The 20,148-nt window shown below is 42.3% G+C and overlaps 1 protein-coding gene across 7 annotated transcripts in view; it reads left to right on the plus strand.

Annotated features, from left to right (window-relative positions):
• Positions 1–3,583: 3,583 nt before the first annotated feature.
• The window catches only part of ITGA6 (integrin subunit alpha 6), a 44,893-nt gene continuing 28,328 nt past the window's right edge, over positions 3,584–20,148 (plus strand). For 5 of the 7 annotated variants that reach the window (XM_051623154.1, XM_051623153.1, XM_051623149.1 and 2 more), the window contains exon 1: positions 3,589–3,801. In XM_051623154.1, the coding sequence (XP_051479114.1) occupies positions 3,641–3,801 (161 nt within the window). In that variant the 5' untranslated portion in view covers positions 3,589–3,640. Of the gene's footprint in view, positions 3,802–20,148 lie in introns of all 7 variants that reach the window. The other 2 variants (XM_051623148.1, XM_051623152.1) reach the window with 2 other exon arrangements.

Below are 20,148 nucleotides of genomic sequence, written 5' to 3' on the forward strand. Positions count from 1 at the left end.
ATCTTTAAGTTCTTCCACAGCCATCCAAACTATGGGTGTTTAGTTCCCCTTTGTGACCAGCATTTCTCTGATCTCTGCCTAGCTACACTCACAAAGTGCCTCCAACTATGTTTACAAAGAGGTTTACTCTCCAAACAGTCCAGGCTGGTCATTCTGAAACTACTTAAGGAATGTACCTGACAACTTGGGTAGAAAAATACTGTGTCATGTTAAAATAACTGGTTGTAGTGTTAGCCAAAATTCTGGGTCTGGATTGCAATATTTCTTTCAACTCTTATTTTTATTTAAGTACTACTCTTTGCATATCACATAGAAACATTAAGTTACAGCCATGACACTAAATGTTAAAAGCTTAAGACTGTAAAGCTTGAGTGTTATGTCAAATTCTAAACAATTTGTCTATAGAGGTAAAGTATTTTAATTTGCAAGCCAGTAAAGAATGGCAGAATGATGTCCATCGTTGTTTTAGACATCAAAGAGAAAAAAGAAAAGTTGTAAGAACATAGCAATAGCTCAATCTGGAACTGTAGTTAATCTGATTCAAATAGAGAAGTAAATTTTAAAAAGCTGCATCTTTGGAATCTTTCTGAAAAGATTATGAAGAAGAGATTGAAACATACTTCATTTATAAGCTGATATAAATAGGATGAGTGTCAATTCTGTATAATTCAAAACACCAAGTGTGTAAATATAACTATTTTAATGCTCTAGGTTTTAGGCTGTTAAGAGTGTAACATTTCGCTTGCATAGTGTTAAACAGTTTGTTTTCCTTGCCCCTGTAAGCACCTCTATCTCCTGTGCTGCTGTTCATTAGTCCTAACATCATTGCTGACAGAGAATAAAGAGCAGCCATAGAGGATATGCCAGCAAAAGTAGTCTAGGCTGGCTACATAAAAATTCAGCTGTTTATTTGGCTCTTAAGATGCATCTGTTCAATAAATGTAAATAATTTGGACGACACATAACTCTAAAAATTATTTGTGTATTGCGTTCAGAAGAAACCATCCCGAAGGCTGATCCAGGCTACTAACACTTTTTAAACTAGTTTGTCTTTGAACTGAAACAGCTCTTTTACCTTTAGAACTTGCACAGTGAACCAAAACTTTCTGCCCTGTATAATTTTCTTTTTTTTTATCTGGAATTACATCAATTATAAAATCAAGTTAATGAAATGGGAAGAGGATGTTTACATATTTTGGCTTTTCAGGACCATTTGATGTGCTGCATTAGAGTTGCACAACTGAGTATCCACAAGTTGTATGGGTTTTTTTGTGCAGCATGTTTTGTTCATATAAATGATAAACATTCAGAAATGGAAAGCATTGTGCCTTGCCTCCCTTCTAGGGGAAGCCTAAAATGTCTTGCCAAGCTCTAGCTGTTCCATCCTACCCCTTCTGTTTTCCAGAAATTATTTTCTCCCTTTTGTAATTAACTACACGGTTGCATGGAGAAGGAAAGCATTGCTGGCACTCAGGCTTGCTCAATATGTAGACACAGCAGGCAGACACCTTGTAGTCCTTTGGCCAAGTGTCAACACACCATTAATAAGCAGGCAGCTTGGAAGCTCGGCCACAGGAGAGCATTTATTACAAAAAGGAGAGACAGCTTTGATGTGCCATTGCCTTTCTTGGAATCACCCTGTGATGATGCATAGCAGCCTGCTCATGTTTCATTGGTCATCATATCTAATCTTGGTCCCCCTTTATACAGGGATGGTAGAAAAGAGGAATTCCTGAAGTATGTGTTAGTTATAGATAACCCAGTGTGTTTGTTTTGGAGGAAGAGCAAGGGAAGGAAACTGACATTTTTAAAAAAAACTTTTTTTTTTTTTCCTCATCTAGAGCAAAAGAAAAGAGTACAAAACTATCAGAGAACATCCAAGGTAACTCTGAACTGTCTGTGCACAGTTATGCTCCACCCTGTGTATGGTCTACTTTTGTTGTTCCTGCTGTGGTCACTTGAGACAGGTTTTAATATAAGTATGTCTTGGAATGCTTTTTACTGCATCTGGAGATGGAAAACTCTCCTCAGCAACCTCTGTGGATAACAACAGGTACAACGTGCCCAGGCAATGCTGGTTAGAGGGAGGGGAGAAGTCAGATGAACTTCATGTGCCAGTATTGTTCAGATGTCTCAGGGTGAAAGTATTTCTGTGACTCTTTACACAAGTTATTGAGTACATGTATTACTTAAAAAGTAACTATAGTTACTGTAAGAGTATTAGAACCATGCAAGTCTAAATGGTCCTGAAGGGCAAACTGCTAAGACTTTGGTACAGATCTCAACACTATTTAAAAGACTTGTTTTGAAATCTTTACTAATTACTACAATCTACATATTTCACAGTAAGCCTGCTTGTAATTTGTCTGGGACTCTTCCTTCTTATGGGTCCTTTAGTGAAACAGTAGGGCAGTGTTTATGCCAGTACAGTTTTCTGCTGTGGCAGTGACTGTGAAGTGATTGAACGCTGGATTAAGACTTTGATTGAGTTGAGCATGAAGAGCAAGCAGGGAAGGATTTTATTAGCAATAAATTTCTGGGAGCCTAATTTAACAAAATGTTTCATTTCCACATTAGATGCACATTTCTGGTGTGTTTTCTTCTCCCTTTTGATCAAGGGTATTTTGGATTTGAGCCAAAGACTTGTCTATACATGAACTTTTCCTAGAATAATTACTCTGGAAAAAGTAGCCTGGATTAACTCCATGGGAGCAGAGTATTGTTCCAGAAGGAGTTATTTGGAGTATCAACATACTTGAGTGCTCCGTCTCAATTGCTCTTTTTTCACTTCTCTGGAATCTCTTGTGCGAGAAGCTTCTCCCTTCATGTCCTGGAAATCGGTAGAAAACACAGTATTGTCATGCTGCTTAGCACTTGAGGTTTTAAAACCTTGCATCCACTTCCCTACACCAGAGCACTAAACCAAAACTCTGTTACAAACAGAAAAACCTCTCTCCGTTGGATGAAGGGCGTTAGATAAAATGATCTGGGATCCCAAACCACATTTTGTTTTCAAACAATTAAAAGGTTGGAGGGGCAAGAAATTCTCAGATCTGTTCAGATAGGAGTCATGGGAGGAATGAGTTCTAAAGATTACTTGTATGTAGTCCTCACGTGCTATTTTTGGTGGGGTTTTTTTTCTTCTTCATGGATGTATTGTTTGGCGAACAGACTGAATATGAGAAGCACCCGTACACAGGGGTCACGCTGGCCGTAGCTCTGTACCAATCCTGGAGCATGTCAGAGGGGTATTAGGCACATGGTCAGTACCTTGACTTACCGCTGAGCATCAGCCAGAACGGTGTCGGCTCTTACCCTCCCCGTGCCGGGTCTCGGGCCTTTTCACCGCCGGTACGGGCGGCCTTGCCCCGTCCCCCGGCACCGCTTTATCTTCAGCTGTGAAGAGCACAGACGCCGGCGTTGGGGGCCCGAGAGGCGGCCGCTTACCTGCCAGCCGGCGGCGCGGGGCTGTCCTTCCCGCGGCAGGGCGCCGGGCCCGGGGACATTTTGTGCCGAGCGGCCGCTCGGGGGCCGGGCCGCCCGCGGGGGGCGGGCCGGGGCGGGCCGTGTGGCGGGGCGCCGCGGGGAGCGGCGGCGCTCGGCAGCAGCAGTAGCAGGTTCCTGGGGCCGGCAGGAGCAGATGGCGGCCGCGCTCCTCTTTTACCTGCCCCTCCTGCCGGGGCTGGCGGGCGCCTTCAACCTGGACACGGACACCGTGATCAGCCGGCGCGGGGAGCCAGGCAGCCTCTTCGGCTTCTCCCTGGCCATGCACCGGCAGCTGCAGCCGCAGGACAGACGCCTGTGAGTGCTCCCGCGCCCCGCCTGGCCCCTTGCCGGGCCGGCCCTGGGGACCCCCCTCCCTTCCACTGCCGCGAAACTTCCCGTGTTGGCGGCCGGGGCCGCTGGCCCTCACCCGGTGGCCGGACCCCCGCTGCCGGCAGAGATCGAGGCCGGGCCGCGCTGCGGCGAAGGAGCCGGGGCGGGGGTAGCACCTGCCGCGGCCCGCTGGGTCCGGAGGCGCCGGGGGCAGTCCCGCGGCGTGCGCCCGGGCGCGGCCACGGGATGCGCTGGAGGGCGAGGTGGTGTCCGGCGGGGAGCGGGGGAAGAGAGCAGCAGCCCCTGCTGGGAAACCTTCCCGCCTCAACGCGACAGCGGTCTGCTGCGCGGGCCCCGCCGGCGTGTTCCGCGGCCGTGCCCGCGGGCCCCGGGAGGAGCGGGGCGACGCGGGGCTGCGGCCCGTGGCGCCGCCGACATGTTCTGCCGGTGCCCCGGGGCTGCGCCTGCTCCGCTGGGCTCTGCTTCTGGGTACCCGGCCTCGGGGGACGCGGGGTCTGCTGTTCAAGGCGGAACCTGCTCGGGAGTGCAGGTGGGAGGTGGTACGAGGAAAAGCGAAAAAAATTAATCTTTGTCGGTAGTGTATGGGTGAAAGCTAGGAACCCCTTTTGGGAAGTTAGGAAAGCGGAGTAAGGCTTCTTTGTACATCTTCAGGATCTTTGCCTCTGCATTAGCATATCTGAACAGTGCCTGATCCCACCCTATCCAGTAGTGCTGGATGTGTTGTATAAGGTTTTGTTATTAAACGAAGGTCGGTTCCTCAAATATTTAGTTTTAATTAAAGGGGAGATGAGCCCATAGTCCATGGGTGAAGGAAACTGGAAATAACTTGTATCCTTCATAAAGTTAGCTGGTAAATTTAAAGTCCTGCGGGCACATTTTTCTCATGCTTGTTTGGTGTGTTTTCATAGAAACTACAGTGTATTTAAGGAGTATAAATCACAAATACCCATGTTCCACCTTACATCAAGTAGACAAAAAGACTCATGGTATCCTGAAGAATAAAACACAAATCTGTGTGCACCTTTTCAGGCACCTTTATCTTAAGTCTTGACAGGATTACTCTTGCAGTAGTCTCGTTTTAGTTTTACTTAGAAAGCAGTTCCTGAAGCTTGTTAGTTTCGCGTTGTATTGTCAATACTGGTAGGGTGAGTGTGTCGCGATATGCAGAGACAGAAAGCCAATTACTGAGAGTCGGTAGAAATACAAAAGCAGTCACAGTATTCAAGCTAGTCTGTAATATTTGGTTGAAATGCTTCAGCGATTATTAGCATGAAAGTTCTGTATTGTATGTATAATAAGTGCTTCCTCAGGCAATCCAAATCTGGGGATAGCAGAGCCCCATGCTATCTGCCTTGACAGGGCTTTCTAAATCCAGGCTTGCATGAGAAGCAAGGGTCTTTAATAGACACAAAACTAGGCTAGAGAAACTGCATCACCAAAAAATGGTGATCTGTACTTCTGAGTATTGAGAAGTCTTGTCCATTTTAAAAATCTCTTAATGAGCTTTAGCATAAAGAATTTAAGTGCTACCCTGGGTAGCTGCTGCCTAGTACACTTGGAAGGAAGCCTTTTACACAGGTCTGCTATAGTCACCGTGAGCAACATTTTTCCATCTGTAAAAGAAGCAGTGTGTAGTTGTAAGAGAACAAGACATTAAACATGTTGAGCTGCAACTGTCTTTCATGGGCACAGCACTGTGTTAAGTTGCTTTGTGTAAGTTCTGTCCTATGAAACAGGTGGGAGTTTTGGAGAGGGAACTGGGAAGTGAAGCCTCTCATGTTAGGTTGCATATTTATATCAGATAAAACTGAGTGATGTTGAACTAATATGAATGATTTGTGTGGCCTGATCCACAGAAACCGTGTGCAGTTTCTGAGTAGCTTGACCCTTGACAGGTCCAACAAACCGTGTCTGCTTGTCATACTCTTCGTGTAGATGGAAAGTTGCGCGAATGGGGGTCGTACTGAGGTGTTCTATGGAGAAACAAGAATGTCCAATGCCTGTATACTGCTCGCTGTCTCAAACAGCAGAAATTTTAGTAGTTTGTTCTCAGGAATGCAATACATCTGCATTCACAACTACATTTTGGTCTGTCGTATCTCATGCAAAAGTGGTTTTATGTGCTGCTGTCACTTAGTCAGAACAATTTTATCTCTTCTTCTTGAATGGATCAAATGAACTTCAAAGCTCAGTTACAGTTTGAGTGTGAACATTGTTAAATAGTTGCCAATAATAGACAAACCCCATTTCATCATTAAAACTTCACTAAAAGTGACACTTTGGTTCTCATTTGTCAGGGAACCTCATTCAAAAAATACTGGCAACCTGAGCACCCCTCCAATTTTACAAAATTAGAAACAAGTTGTAACAGGCATGCAAGATCAGTCAGTCCTTGGAAAAGCAAGGAACAAGAGAAGGTGCAATACATTAATTCTATTCAAGGACTGTTTTAGTCTCTGGCTTGGAGCAAGACTTGGTAAAAAAAACTAAATGATGTGTAATTTTTCTCTTGCCTTGCTTAAGTGGTTCTTAAGTTAAATACTTCCCTCTTCCTCACACCAGATAATTCAGTATGAAGCATTGCGAAAATGCTCTATAAAGATGAGGGTGGAGAATGTCGAGGAAGTGTGACAAATAAAGGTACAGCTGAAACAGCCTTTGATTTAACATGGTATTTGCTTTTGATCACCTTTTTTTCTTAGTCACAGGATATTGTGGTTTGCATATTAGCTTTGAATGTCAATCTTAATTTATTAGCGTTAGATACTGATGCCATGTTTGCTAATAAGGAATTACTGAACTCCCAACTGTATGGATAGATGCCTGCTCAACTACTTTGACTTCAGTTGTAAATGATATTAAGTATAAGGCTATGGACTAGCAGCAGGATTTCGGTTTTTCCTTGTGAATATCTTTGGGTGAGAAAGGTTGCAAAGTTTGTCATTTGGAGAGGAGAGAAACGTTATTAGTTCCTGATGACTGAAAGTGGACTGCTAATGGCATGTGGATGTGAAGCACAGCCGAATGCAATCTTAATGTACATCAAGGGAACATTAACATTGGAGGTACTAAGGGCAGCCTGCCTGGAATGTGTGTGTACTGTTCTGGTTCTTCGTCAAGCACAGTGAATTAGGTAGCAGAAGAGGCTAATGGAGCTCCAAGAGAGCTGGGCTTGTTGCCCTGTGTAAAGATTGTTCTGGTTCTAGTTCTGTGAGGGGGTGGTGGTACAACAGCAGTGTGTTTTGTCTGCAAACTGAGGAGGTTTGTAACTGGGAGAGGCCTGAGGCTCAGGGACAGCATAGCTATAGGAGTAGAATAGTTAAAGTATAAGTAGTCCTGTGATGGAGGAAGTAGGTGTATCTAGCATCTGTAAATGGGGACTACACTTGCTATCTATTTATTAGCTACTGTATATTATAAATGTTAGTATTATAATATTATTAGTTATCTCACTATATTTATATAGTGAATGTAGTTGTGTAATTTTATATATATAAAAATTATATATGTGTATACACACTCATGTAAGATGTCCTTTTTGGTTGTAATTAACAATGTTTTAAGCAAATATCTTGAATTAGAACACAAGCCCCAAGAATACTTAAATTTTTGTATAACTTTACTTGTAAGTAATTCTGATATTATTTTCAGTAGACATGAGGAGCTGAAGTTATGTAGGCTTCTTGTTATGGTTTAAGGCAAAAAAGTATGAGATGGTAGTAATCAATACTCAAGATCTTCTCATCAGCTGAAGAGCTATGTGGTTCAAAGCTGTGGATAGGCACTCTGTGTCAAGACTGCTCTGACCATTAGCCATAAAGTCCTAAAAATTGCAGTATCTTATTGCAGTTTTTACTTGTGACAGGTTTTGGTGATACTGCATATCTCTACTGTGAGCTGTCATATCAATATGTAATGAAGTTGCCTTTGGTCAGCAGGGCTGCTGACATTGCGGTACTGCTGCAGTGCATCCTCAGTGGCATTTAGACAGCACTTCTGTGTTGACTGAGGGCTTGTGCTCATAGACACTTTGCTCCAGCAACAAAAGAGCTGGATTATGCTGGTCTGCAGTGAAAAAATGACAATTTCTGATTGCAGAGGTGGTGTAGTGTAATTTAAGCTTCGGGCAGACAGACTTAGTAACAATGCATATTTACATCTTCAGGATTAAAATGCTTTCATAATGCTGGTATTTAGTGGTTCTGTAAAAAAATTAATAAAAGGTATTATTAATTTTTCTTATTTTTTTAAAATACTGTGTCCTTACTGTCCTTAGATTGCACTTAGTATTTTTTTTCTGTGTCTCTCTGGTTTTGTCTGTGCAAGCTGTTTTTTGGATAAACTGCTGAGCATGCTTGATTACCTTCTCAATTTGTGATGATAGAGGGGTTTGTCTGTATTCAAGATGGATGTCCTGGGGCGCAAAGGTCAGGATCAAATAAAGTTGGGGAGGAGGAGGGAGTAGATTAAGAGTTTTGTTTTAGTGGTAAGGGAAAGATTTTTAAGAAGAGGATTCATCATACCAATATCACAGATGAAAGAAGTGAAAAAATAAGTTTATATTGCATAAGGGGGAAGAATGTGGAATTACTGTAGGTAGAGTCAAACTGCAGAAAGTTTTTTCCCCAGTGCTAAGTTTGTGTTGTTGTGTGGGTTATCTGTAGCAGAGAGACAGCTGACAGGTGACAGGTCAGTTATACAAAAGGTTGGAAACTCTATCATGTAGTTGTGGCTATCTGACTTCCATTCTTGCAGGTTGAAGAAGTCAGCATCTTTAATCTTGAGGATTTTTTTGTTGCATTCCACAAGGGAACAGGAAAGAGTAGGGCACTCAGTCTCACAGAACTCTACTAAGGCAAGAAGGATGAAACAGAGCATTGAGATGATACAGACTAGGAAGTTGTGCTGCTGTAACTGCTTCTGTTATTGTAGAAGAGCAGACCCTGCAAGGCGCTAGTGAAGTAACAGACCATGCAGCCAAAGTGTGGTTCTAGCAGGACAGTTTAGTCCAGGTGGCTGTAAAAGGCTGTGGGGAAAGGATAGGGTACAGTAAGTACAGTCCTTTGCCATTAGCTGTGTGAGTTCACAGGTTCAACTTCACAGTGGTGTTAACTGGTGTGACAGATTCGCAGTGTAAAGCTAGCCTTTTCCACAAGTTAAGTGGCAAACTTCTTATCCCAGTCTTCCATCCCCCCAAGAAACTTGTTTTTTAAGAGGTCATATACTTTTCAGATAACTTTTTTTTTCTTATGGTCACCTGTAAGTGCATAAGATTAATAAGAAACCCTGTGGTAGATGTGTTATTTTGCTTATGCTGGTGTTACTAAGAATTAACAAAATTCATTGCTGTGTTAGTGGGAGCCTTCCAGGAATAAGGATTGTAGGATATGACTTTGGTCAGCAGTGAAGATAAATGGCCTTTTGTGCAGACCCCAGCTTTAAGAAACAGCCTAGGCTATCAGCTTCAATTACAGCTCAGAAAATTGTTTTGCTCCTACTGGAAGATGCTTGTACCTCATACAACTCCTTGGTTTTATAGCATTCTGTTTTTACCTGTGTTGAGCCTGATCAATTTCTATTTCAAATATTTTTCTAATGTAAGAGGTATCACATCTTTGGTGGAGTTGCTAGAGCATAACATTTAGTGGGTAGAGGTGATGATAGGTTTAGAAGCATCTTGGCTTATGCTTTCTTGTTTTTAAATGTCTCAATAGATGTGAATGGAAATTTGTGGAGGCACAAATTCCTCTCCAGGCTTTGTGTTCAGAAAGCAAAGGGTGTTCTGTAAGCTGTTGCTCTGTGTAAAACACAGATCTGCCAAGCCATTCCAAGAGTGTTAAAATAAAAATGATAACCAAAATTGCTTTAAGTTGCTCTTTTCCAAGTTGCTTGTACTCATCCCTTTCTAAAAGGATGGAATTTATACCAGGTAGTTCTTATTAAATAATATTAAGATATAAATCAGTCCTAATGAGCACAGCATATCCTAGCTCAGCAAGCTCTGTTGTGGCCCAAGTATTAAACACATCTCAGAAACAGATAAAAAACTTAATCTTGCATCATCTAAAACTAGCAAGGTTAAAATAGTCTAACTGGAACAAAATAACACAATGCAGGCAAGGACAGACCTTGATCTCAGGAAGGAGGAGAAAGGCTTTTCTCTTTACTAAAGTGAATGAAAACTAATGAACTGCACAATGCATGAGTTAAGGACAAAAGGAAAAGCATTCTTCTTGACAAGTTGTTGTGTTCTTGAGCAGGGGCTGACAACTCTGCTTAGTGATACCCAAAGGCTGGGCAGAAAAGTGTTGGGAGGAGGGCTCACAAATGGAAAGACCAGCAGCTATTCTCTTGCTATTCAAACTAAGCTGATCTAGACACACAGAGATGGGTAAAGTAGACGCGTTTGCATGCCTGATGTAAAGCCTTCAGTGAAACTGTTCATGAGGTATTTATTCCATTGTGAAAAGGAGTTAAAATGCTTAAGAGTGTTTGCTCTTAAATTTTGGGGTCATGGCAGGGAGAAGTCATCCTGTACTCTCTTTGGTCTGGTATGTCATTTCGTTTGAGGACTGCAGCTGTAAGTTGGATGGGCTAAAACATGTTTGAAGATTATAACCACTTACCATCTGAAACCTGGGGTGGGAGTGAGCTGGAGAAGTATTTTTTTTCTGCCATTCCCTTCATGCAATGAGAGGTGGGGTGATGGGGTGAGAACTGGGCTGTGCCTGCTGCATGGGTGCTTCGCCCTGGTTCTCAGCTGTGTGGGCTGGAGCTGAGGGAAGAATCAAGGCTCTCTGTGGTGGTGCTGGCATCCTGACAGCTTCAGCTGTCAGACAGCTGCTTGAAGCTCATTGCTGTCCTGATCTTACAGACTGACTAGCACAAGAAAATTTATGGTGCTTTTTAGACTTAGGATGTGACCCCATCAGCTGCAGAAGGGTAGAAAGTGAGAGAGACAAAATCTTGGTCACGATGCAGGGATGCAGAGTGAGCCATTCAAGTATCTGAAGTATGTAGTGTGCACAACACATGGCCTGCGTTTGTGTGCTGCTCTTCCAAAGCAGCAGGATTTGGGGACAGATGTGCCAGGAGTCCTTCTGCAATGGGGACGTTGAAAGGAGCACAGTATTGTTACATTATCTGTGAGCTGGAATCTCAAGATTTAGCATTTATATTTGAGAAAATACTTTTACTTTGGTTCCTGTTTTCATTTTCTAAATTTTTGGAGGCTTTGAGAGCAGCAAAGAGCTTTCTAACAGGTGTTGAGAGCTGTTCTGATAGTGTTGGGCACAGAGGTACAGCTGTGTCAGAATTTTTATCAGAAGATGTGCTACAGTTTCTCTATCAGTTTTACTCTTCTACTGGCTACCGTGATAGTTAATAAGACTCTTTAAGCTGGCATAGACTTAAATAATAAAAAGCAACCCTGCCATCAGAAATGGATCGGTCTTCATCCAGATGTGTGGAGTCTTACATACTTGCATTGTCCACTGCTAAAAATATCATTCATCTGTGTAGAGTGTCCTAATTAATCTGTTTTTGGTTGTGATCTAGTAAAAAAATGTATTGTACTTTGGCAGGAAATAATAATAGTTTGTGTTGTATCATCTTCAGAAATACTGGCTAACTCCATCAGTCTGCACCTGGACTATTTGATGGATCTGATCTATAACCAAATGAGACGTGTAACTCTCTGTGGTGTGACTGCCAAACTAAGTGTTTTTGTTTAAAAAAATTAAGTTTCTAAGAAGCCTCTTTGCTATTGACTGCCCTTTAATAAATATTCTGCAGTTGTGAAGGCTCTTTCATCAAAAAATGTCAATGTAATCTGTACAGATTTTTTTAAACTGTAAAATAGGAATCAAGAGGTCACAAACTCACTGTTTTATGCTTGCTGAGTGCAGTTTTCAGTGTATCATAGAATCATAGAATCATAGAATCTTAGGGGTTGGAAGGGACCTCGAAAGATCATCTAGTCCAACCCCCCCCGCTAGAGCAGGGTCACCTAGAGCACATCACACAAGAACGCATCCAGGTGGGTTTTGAATGTCTCCAGTGAAGGAGACTCCACAACCTCCCTGGGCAGCCTGTTCCAGTGCTCTGTCACTCTCACAGTAAAAAAATTTTTTCGTATATTCACCTTGAACCTCCTATGCTCCAATTTCCACCCATTACCCCTTGTCCTATCACTGGTCATCACTGAGAAAAGCCTAACTCCATCTCCCTGACACTCACCCCTTACGTATTTGTAAACATTAATGAGGTCACCCCTCAGTCTCCTTTTCTCCAAGCTAAAGAGACCCAGCTCCCTCTGCCTCTCCTCATAAGGGAGATGTTCTACTCCCTTAATCATCTTTGTGGCTCTGCGCTGGACTCTCTCAAGCAGATCCCTGTCCTTCTTGAACTGAGGGGCCCAGAACTGGACACAATACTCCAGATGTGGCCTCACCAAGGCAGAGTAGAGGGGGAGGAGAACCTCTCTTGACCTACTAACCACACCCTTTCTAATGCACCCCAGGATGCCGTTCGCCTTCTTGGTCACAAGGGCACATTGCTGGCTCATGGTCATCCTCCTGTCTACCAGGATTCCCAGGTCCCTTTCTCCTACACTGCTGTCCAGCAGGTCAGCCCCCAACCTGTACTGGTGCATGGTGTTTTTCTTCCCCAAATGCAGAACTCTACACTTGCCCTTGTTGAACTTCATCATGTTTCTCCCCGCCCAACTCTCCAGCCTGTCTAAGTCCCTCTGAATGGCAGCACAGCCTTCTGGTGTGTCAGCCACTCCTCCCAGCTTAGTGTCATCAGCAAACTTGCTGAGGGTACATTCTATACCCTCATCCAGGTCGTTGATGAAGATGTTGAACAACACCGGTCCCAGTACCGACCCCTGAGGGACTCCACTGGTCACACACCTCCAACCAGATTCTGCCCCATTGACTACAACTCTCTGACTCCTTCCTTTCAACCAGTTCTTGATCCATCTCACTACCTGATCACCAAACCCATACCTGATCAACTTATCTACAAGGATGCTGTGGGAGACAGTGTCAAATGCTTTACTGAAATCAAGGTATACCACATCTACCGCTCTACCATCATCTATCCACCTAGTAATTTCCTCATAGAAGGCTATGAGGTTAGTCAAACATGATTTACCCTTGATAAAACCATGCTGACTGCTCCTGATGACCCCCATATCCTTGATATGCCTGGAGATAGTGACAAGAACAAGTTGTTCCATCACCTTTCCAGGGATGGAGGTGAGGCTGACCGGTCTATAGTTACCCGGGTCCTCCTTCATACCCTTCTTGTAGACTGGTGTGACATCTGCTATCCTCCAGTCCTCAGGCACCTCTCCTGTTACCCATGACTTACCAAAGATGATGGAGAGTGGCCTAGCAATGACCTCTGCCAGCTCCCTCAGCACCCTTGGGTGCATTCCATCCGGACCCATCGATTTATGGATGTCCAGATTACTCAACTGATCCCTAACCCAATCCTGTGTGTATGTTAATGCTGCTAATGTTAACTTGTAAATAACAAAAGCTAAGGCAGAAGCAAGACTGGTAGGTTGGCTTCTCATTAATCTTTTTTCTTAAAGGATAACAAGAAGGTAAGAATGGTTTACTGATCTAATTTGTTGCTGTCTGGATTCTCAACATTTCCCAAATTAGTCTATTGAGTTGCCTGGCACATTAAAGTAGTAAATTGTTCACCACTTAGCATGGGCCATCCTTTTCTCTTAAACTCAACCCAAAACCCTTTCCACATGTGCCAGAGCAGCTGTCAGTTTGTAAGGAATACAATCTGGTAAGATTTCAGTGGAGATACTTGCTCATTTCAGGAGAATTGCTGTTTAAAATCAGCTGTTTAAATGTTTCAGAACCAGCCTGGGCTGGATGAATCATTCTCGCCATAACTATAACAATGCTGTGTTTTGGGGACACATTCTGCCAAAAGGACAAGACTGAGATAAGGTTGTTGGACAAATGGATATTTTAAATCAAGTAATAAAAAAATCCATATTATTGAATTGAGCAGATGGTGTTCTATACTGTGAAACATTAGCTGGAAAATTAACACCTTACAGTGGTAATTAGCAAAGGGGTATGGACGATAAGAGACACTGGAATATTTGAAGAAAAAAGTGTATAGATTGTTCTGGAAAATACTAAATAACATTTATTAGCATTGGATATTGCTGTTTGAGATACATATAAGCAAGTTGATGCTTTGAGAGTAATGGCAGAAGAATGTAGCCTCAAAAGGCAAATGTGACTGTGGAAAAGCGAAATCTTGCTTAAATGTTAAAGGGAATTATTCAGTATAATAAAAATAAATTATCTGAGCCATAGGTTAATAAAGCTTCCTTTATGACTACAGCATAAAATATGTGTTATTCGTGATATGACTGTCATATTTTCTAAGACTATTTTGAGAATTCCATAACTATTGCTTTGGAGAATTGCAGTTATGTTGGTTTAGTTTAAAGAGTGGGCCAGATGTATTGTACTGTGGAGTGACTGAGGTTAGATTTTGTATTAATATTGTAATGAAAGACAAAAAGTAATGCTTCTTGCATTTTGATTTTTGCAGCATTTGCTAATTATGGACAGATTTTGGCTCAGTTGGAGTGTTGGCTGTTTTTCTTGTTTCCTATTAGAGAAGGGCATCTAAAAATAATGTCACTTCCTAATACTGATTTCCTTTAAGCAGTTGTACTAATGTGTGTGAGGATGTTTTGAATGTGTTTGGAAGGGAGAAGGTTTGCAGGATCAAGAGCAGAAGCAAGAGAGGTTCATGAGATGCCCCCTGTCTAGATGCTGTTTACAGTGTGAAAATGTCCTCTGGTCCCTGCAGGGAAACACATATGGGTCCTGCACTGCCTTTCACTGTCAGGGATTTAGCTTCTAGGTTACTTTTCAGATTTATTTTTTGCATTTGTTTTCTGCTTTTAAAGATTCTGGAGATATTTCAGGAAACAAGGAATAGCAAATAGCAATGATGAACATTGTTGTTGAGTTTGCTAAGAGCGTCCTTAGGAATGGCAGGTTTTCTTACAGCAGCTGAGTGCTGTTTCCTTTTTAGTGAAGATGACAGTTTTTCAAGTGGATCTCAATATACTTAGCTTCTGCCTGTTTCAGCTCGCAATATTGCCCTTCCCAAAAGTAGGTTTATAAAATATATCTTTAAAAGCCAAAGCAAAATAAGATTGCAAATAGGCTGGGAGCAGCTCACTCCTGTAATGCCCAAGGTTGTTTGCTCAGCAGCACATGCAGGGTCAAAGGTCTGAGGGAAATTCATGTTTATCCTGGAAGTACTTAGAACTGGCACCCAGCTGTTGCTGATAGCAAGCACATTATTGTTGCATGTAGATGAATCTTCTGTGTGCTTTTCTCATAGCTCTTTTCACATTACTCTTTTAAGGGAATTATGAAGATTGGTCAGTCTTGCACTTTGCTATTGGTGTTGCTGAAGCTGCATAGTAGTTAGGTCTTCTGACTCTTAAACCTTAGCCGTGTCTAGCAGAGGATGTGAGAAGAGATCATAGCTCATTATTTCTTACGAATGGATAAGTACCTTTTTTTTTTTTTTTTTTTGGTAGAAAACACCCTTGAGTGAAAACTACAGTATTTTCTTGGGCAAAGATACTAAAATAAATTTGCTGTATTCTTACAGGCAACTGTTTCAGTTGTTACTCAAAATATAGCATAATTGTTCAAGTCCCTGTAAACTTTTCATCCACTCAACTTATTTTTCTGCTAGAGAAATGTTTGATCTGTAGTGTGGCCCCAGAACATTGCTGAAGAAGTGTTTTTTTTTCCTCTCTTCCCTTATTCCTGCGTGTAGCGGAAGAGTACTTACGTTGTTGTCAGGTCAGATTGAGTCCTAGTAATAGCTGCAATACTGTTTTGCACTGTATTCAGCCTAAAGGAACATATGGTGTTAAAAATACTTGAAAGCTAGTAATTAATTCCTGGTTCTGCTCCAGTGAGAAAGTGAGGAGTGGTGAAAGATGGAAAAAAAAGTATGGGTGGGGAAAGACACACAAAAAGCAAGCACGTGTGTGGTGGGAAAGCAGTATATAGTGGAAGAGAATGCAGTGGGTTTCTTGGCATAGTCTCAAATATAAATTATTTTGTGAACAGAATAATCTTGTTCCTAGGTTTTGCAAGTTGGTTGAAATTCTCAGAGTTTCTACATTCCTGCTCATAGTAAAATATAATTGCTTCTTTTTCCACAAACGTCTATATGGAGAAGTTTCTTGTGAATGTATGGTTTATTTCTTTTGATCTATTTGATCAGTATCTGCTTGGAACATAAAAAAAGGCTCCTTGAGTGTCCCAACTGCATGGGCATTTGTACAGCTTGGTTTGCATGCAAACCTCCTACTCTGCTCCTTATTGGAGTGACGTTACTCCAAGTGGTTTGAATGCCTGTGTTTTCAGTTAATTTGAAGGAGTGGGGGGACTATGTGTCAGTACGTGTACCCAGTGACACATCTGCTTGTGTAATTAAGTTCATGGCTTGAAGAAAAGCCCTACTCAAACTGTGGATTCTGTTACATGCATTTAACTCAGGGCTAGGATGGTTTTAAGGCTGAAGGAGTAATTTGAAATCTGTACTTTAGCGTGCAAGTGACTTTCCAAGTGTGTGTTTGCTGGCTGTTCACGTGCTCATTCTCTGAAACATGATTAGGGATTACATATGGAGAATGTACATACCTATTCTATACACAGAGCTTTTTAGCCTACTCCTGCAGAGTAGCTCTCTATGGTGCCATGGGTTTCTGCTGGCAGCTGGGAGGGCACAGCTTAGCTCAGAGTGCCAGCGTTGGTCTGGTGTGGATGACTTTCCCAGTGGGGCTCTGGTTGGTGTGTTTCAGCTGAATGTGATGAGTTTGTTTTGTTTAGATTGTGAATCTCTAAAAGTTGAATATTACAGTATGAACAGTATGTGCCTGTTAACAGTTGTTAGTTCTCTAACAAGTAGTACCTTTAAATACTGACTGGGAGCACCACATACTCAGATTGCTTTCTGGAGAAGGAAAAAAAAAAACAACAAAAAAAGTGCCCGAGCAACTGTTTCCATGTTTTGATTACTTACATGGTCATTTTCTAAAACATGTACCTAGTAGATGATGTCTTCAAATGGAGATGGCATGTGTACAGGGGGTACAAAGACAAGCCCTGCAAATACAGAGAAGTTGAAATCTTAATTCAGAGGTTTTCTAAGGCACGTATCTCAGGAGACAGTAACTCCTGATTTCTGTCATCTACTTGCTTAGTTGATCCCGTAAACATGTCCACAGAGCACTGAGCTCAGCACAAACTCGCCGCTTTAGGCAGTAGCGGCAGCGGCCGTGTCTGCAGCAGCCTGTGCCGGGGCAGCGCTGGGCCAGGGAGGGTGGCAGGGTGGGCAGGTGGCTCTGCCTGCTGCTCACCTCTGCTCTGTTCCAGCCGCCCTTCTGTGCTTGTCCTGCTGCTGCAGCGCCCCGTGTCCCCAGTGCCTGCGGCGGCGGGCCGGGTTGTGCCTGGCTGGCTGTGCTGGGCTCGCCTGGTGTCGGTGAACCCAGTGCAGACTGGGTGTCGCTGGGCAGCGGCTGGGCCGGAGGTGATAGGGCCTTGGCTCCCGTCTTTTGTTTCTTCAGATGGTGCACTTACCACTTACTGAGTTCACCTCCGTGTTGCATAAGAGGATTTCATGCAGTAACTGTCACTGCCGTGCTAGAGAATCTGAGTGGAAATCCCTTCAACATTATTTATTCCATAAGTTTATAATAGGTTAATTATAAAACTGTCTAATGCATGTTTTACAGTATCACTTCGTGCTCAGATCTGTTCCTGGCATGGGTGTTGTTCTTTCTTTTAAATCAGCAAGATTATAGGGGAGAAATAAAAGCTCTAAGTGTTATACAGGTTTCACTTGATATTTGACAATACAAAAAATGTGAGGTATCTGCTGGTGAAAGCCAGAGAGTGGTGTCTGAAATAGAAAACGCTATTTTGAAATTGATCTTTGAAGCAGACTGAACTGTGTTTGTAGTGGGAAAAATACTTTCTACCAACAAAAATGAGATCTGCAAAACCTATTTCAAATCCACACTGGCTGGGCTCTGGACTGTGAAGGGAAAGGATTTATTTTTTCATGTGACTTACAAAAAGTCAATAATAAGTGGCCTTTCCAGAACAACAGGTATCTTTGTAGTTCCAGTTTTGCTTTGTAGTAGCTTGCCCTAGTCCTTATGCTGCTTTTGGCTTCTTATTCCAGCCTCTTATCATAATCCACTTCCTAAAAATGGCTGAACAAATAAAGTGAAAATTACAGTCCTTCAAGTGCCAGGCCTTCAGCCAACAGAGATTAATGGAATGGTGTACTTGACCATGGCTTTGCATTGGTAGGTGGAAAACGCTAGTGTGGAGTAGCAGATCAGGGGAATTCATCAGTCACTTAAAATAGCTGTTAATAACAGGCTGGAAGTGGTGGGTTTCTGTGAAAAGCATTGCAAACAATTTTCCTACTGACACGGTTACTGACCATATTTTGCTGGAAGAGGTGTGTGTTTGTGGTGTGGTGTCTTGTTTGGTTTTTTTTTTTGTGGTTTTGTTCTGTTTTAGTTCAGCTCCAGTTCCCGTTAGCAGCTCAACTGTATGGAGGGACAATCTGTGCTCATTAGTCTTTGGTGCTCCTGTCTCATGACTTGTTTCTGTTCCTATGAGCCAAATCCAGGCACAAAACAGAGAAGGTGGCACTAGTATTTAAGCACAGCACCTGTCTCATTGACTGGCTTTAGTTATGCTGAAATACTGTGTGGGTTAACATCTTCCCTGTTCATCAGGTTTAAAAATCTGTGGAGACCAAACCAGTGCGGAGACTGAAAATACATCTTCAACTGAGGGCTCTAAGTCCACACTGAGATCAGGGATCTCTACCTGGAGGTTCTAAACATTTGATAGAAAACCAGTGATTGTGAGTGGTGATTTGGTAGTAAAATATAATTTAAATCTGAGTTAGTGGTAGTTACTCTTAATTTCTTCATTTTACTCAGTGAAAGTCTTTGCAAGCAAGTGCTGGGAATATGAGAGGAAAAGGATGCAGGAGTGTGTCTAGTCAGGGATGGTAGAAGTTTCATAGCATTTAGCTTCATCACTTTCCAAAATTGCACTCTTTGAGTGTATGGAGTTTTTCTGAAAACACAGTGAAGTGCAAAGTCTGCTGCAGCAGCTCTGTTATTTGGGAATAACAACCTTAAATTGGACATCTGTGCTCAATGAAGGTTGCAAAATTGGAAATTACTTACACCACTGACTATTTTATTCTGCCTGTCTGGGGAAATGGCTAATGGTTTGTTACCCAGGAAACACTTTCAGTTATTTCTGCTCCAGTCTGTTAAAACTCAGAGCTGGAACTATTGATGTGCAGCTGATAATTTTAAAGAAAGGATGGTAAGGATGTGATGGCTTATTTAGGTTAGAAGATACCACGGAAAAGGAAAGAATTTAAGAAATGAAAAAAGCTTTGGGAGATAAGAGTATCTGAGCTCAGTGCAGACTGTGGTGTTTTTTGTATTTGTTTAAATCAAAACATAATTTACTCAATGGAAGCCATTTACTTTGATGAACAGGATTTGCTTTCAAAAACGTTGAACGTGTTCTTCCTTTGACTTTATTTCTTTTGAGCAAGTGTTTATTCCAAAATAGAATTGTACTGAGTTGCTGATAATTTTTCTTCTCTGAAGTATATTGTCAAAATTGTATGTTGTCCTTCAACAGTTCCTGGCTGTAAGCGAGGAAAAGCATTTCACTGCTGAGTGAGGGAAAACTTCCAGGAGCTTGGAGGTTTTCTGGATTTCCTTTGATATGGTTTTCTCATCTTAACTGCAGCTTTCCTTTGGAAGGGACCAGTGTAGTTTCATGAGCAATATTGGAGGGAGTTCAGATAGCTGTGAGCAGAAACTACACCCAGTGTCTGCTGTTGTTTTCATTAGTCAAGAAGGAGCCACACTACCTGCTAAACTAAAAAAAATTACAAATGAAAGCAGGGAGGGTTTTAAAATCTTAACCTCACTGCTGAGTATGTTTTCGTCATACAGTTATCCAGAGGTGTGGTTCAGCTCTAGATCCATTCTGTAAGATGTCTTGATACCTTTCCTGAGGCTTGAGTAGTGCTCGGCATAACTGAGGAAATGGAGTTTTTCCTGCCTCAGCCGTTGTCTTCAGATGTAACATGAAACTGCGGCGAGGCAGGGGGACATGGTGTGATGTGGGTCCCTCTCTTGGGATGGGGGCTTGTGCCTGTCACTGTTGC

Source organism: Apus apus, chromosome 6 (genome assembly GCF_020740795.1).
Source record: "Apus apus isolate bApuApu2 chromosome 6, bApuApu2.pri.cur, whole genome shotgun sequence".
In the NCBI taxonomy this organism is placed as follows: Eukaryota; Metazoa; Chordata; class Aves; order Apodiformes; family Apodidae; genus Apus; species Apus apus.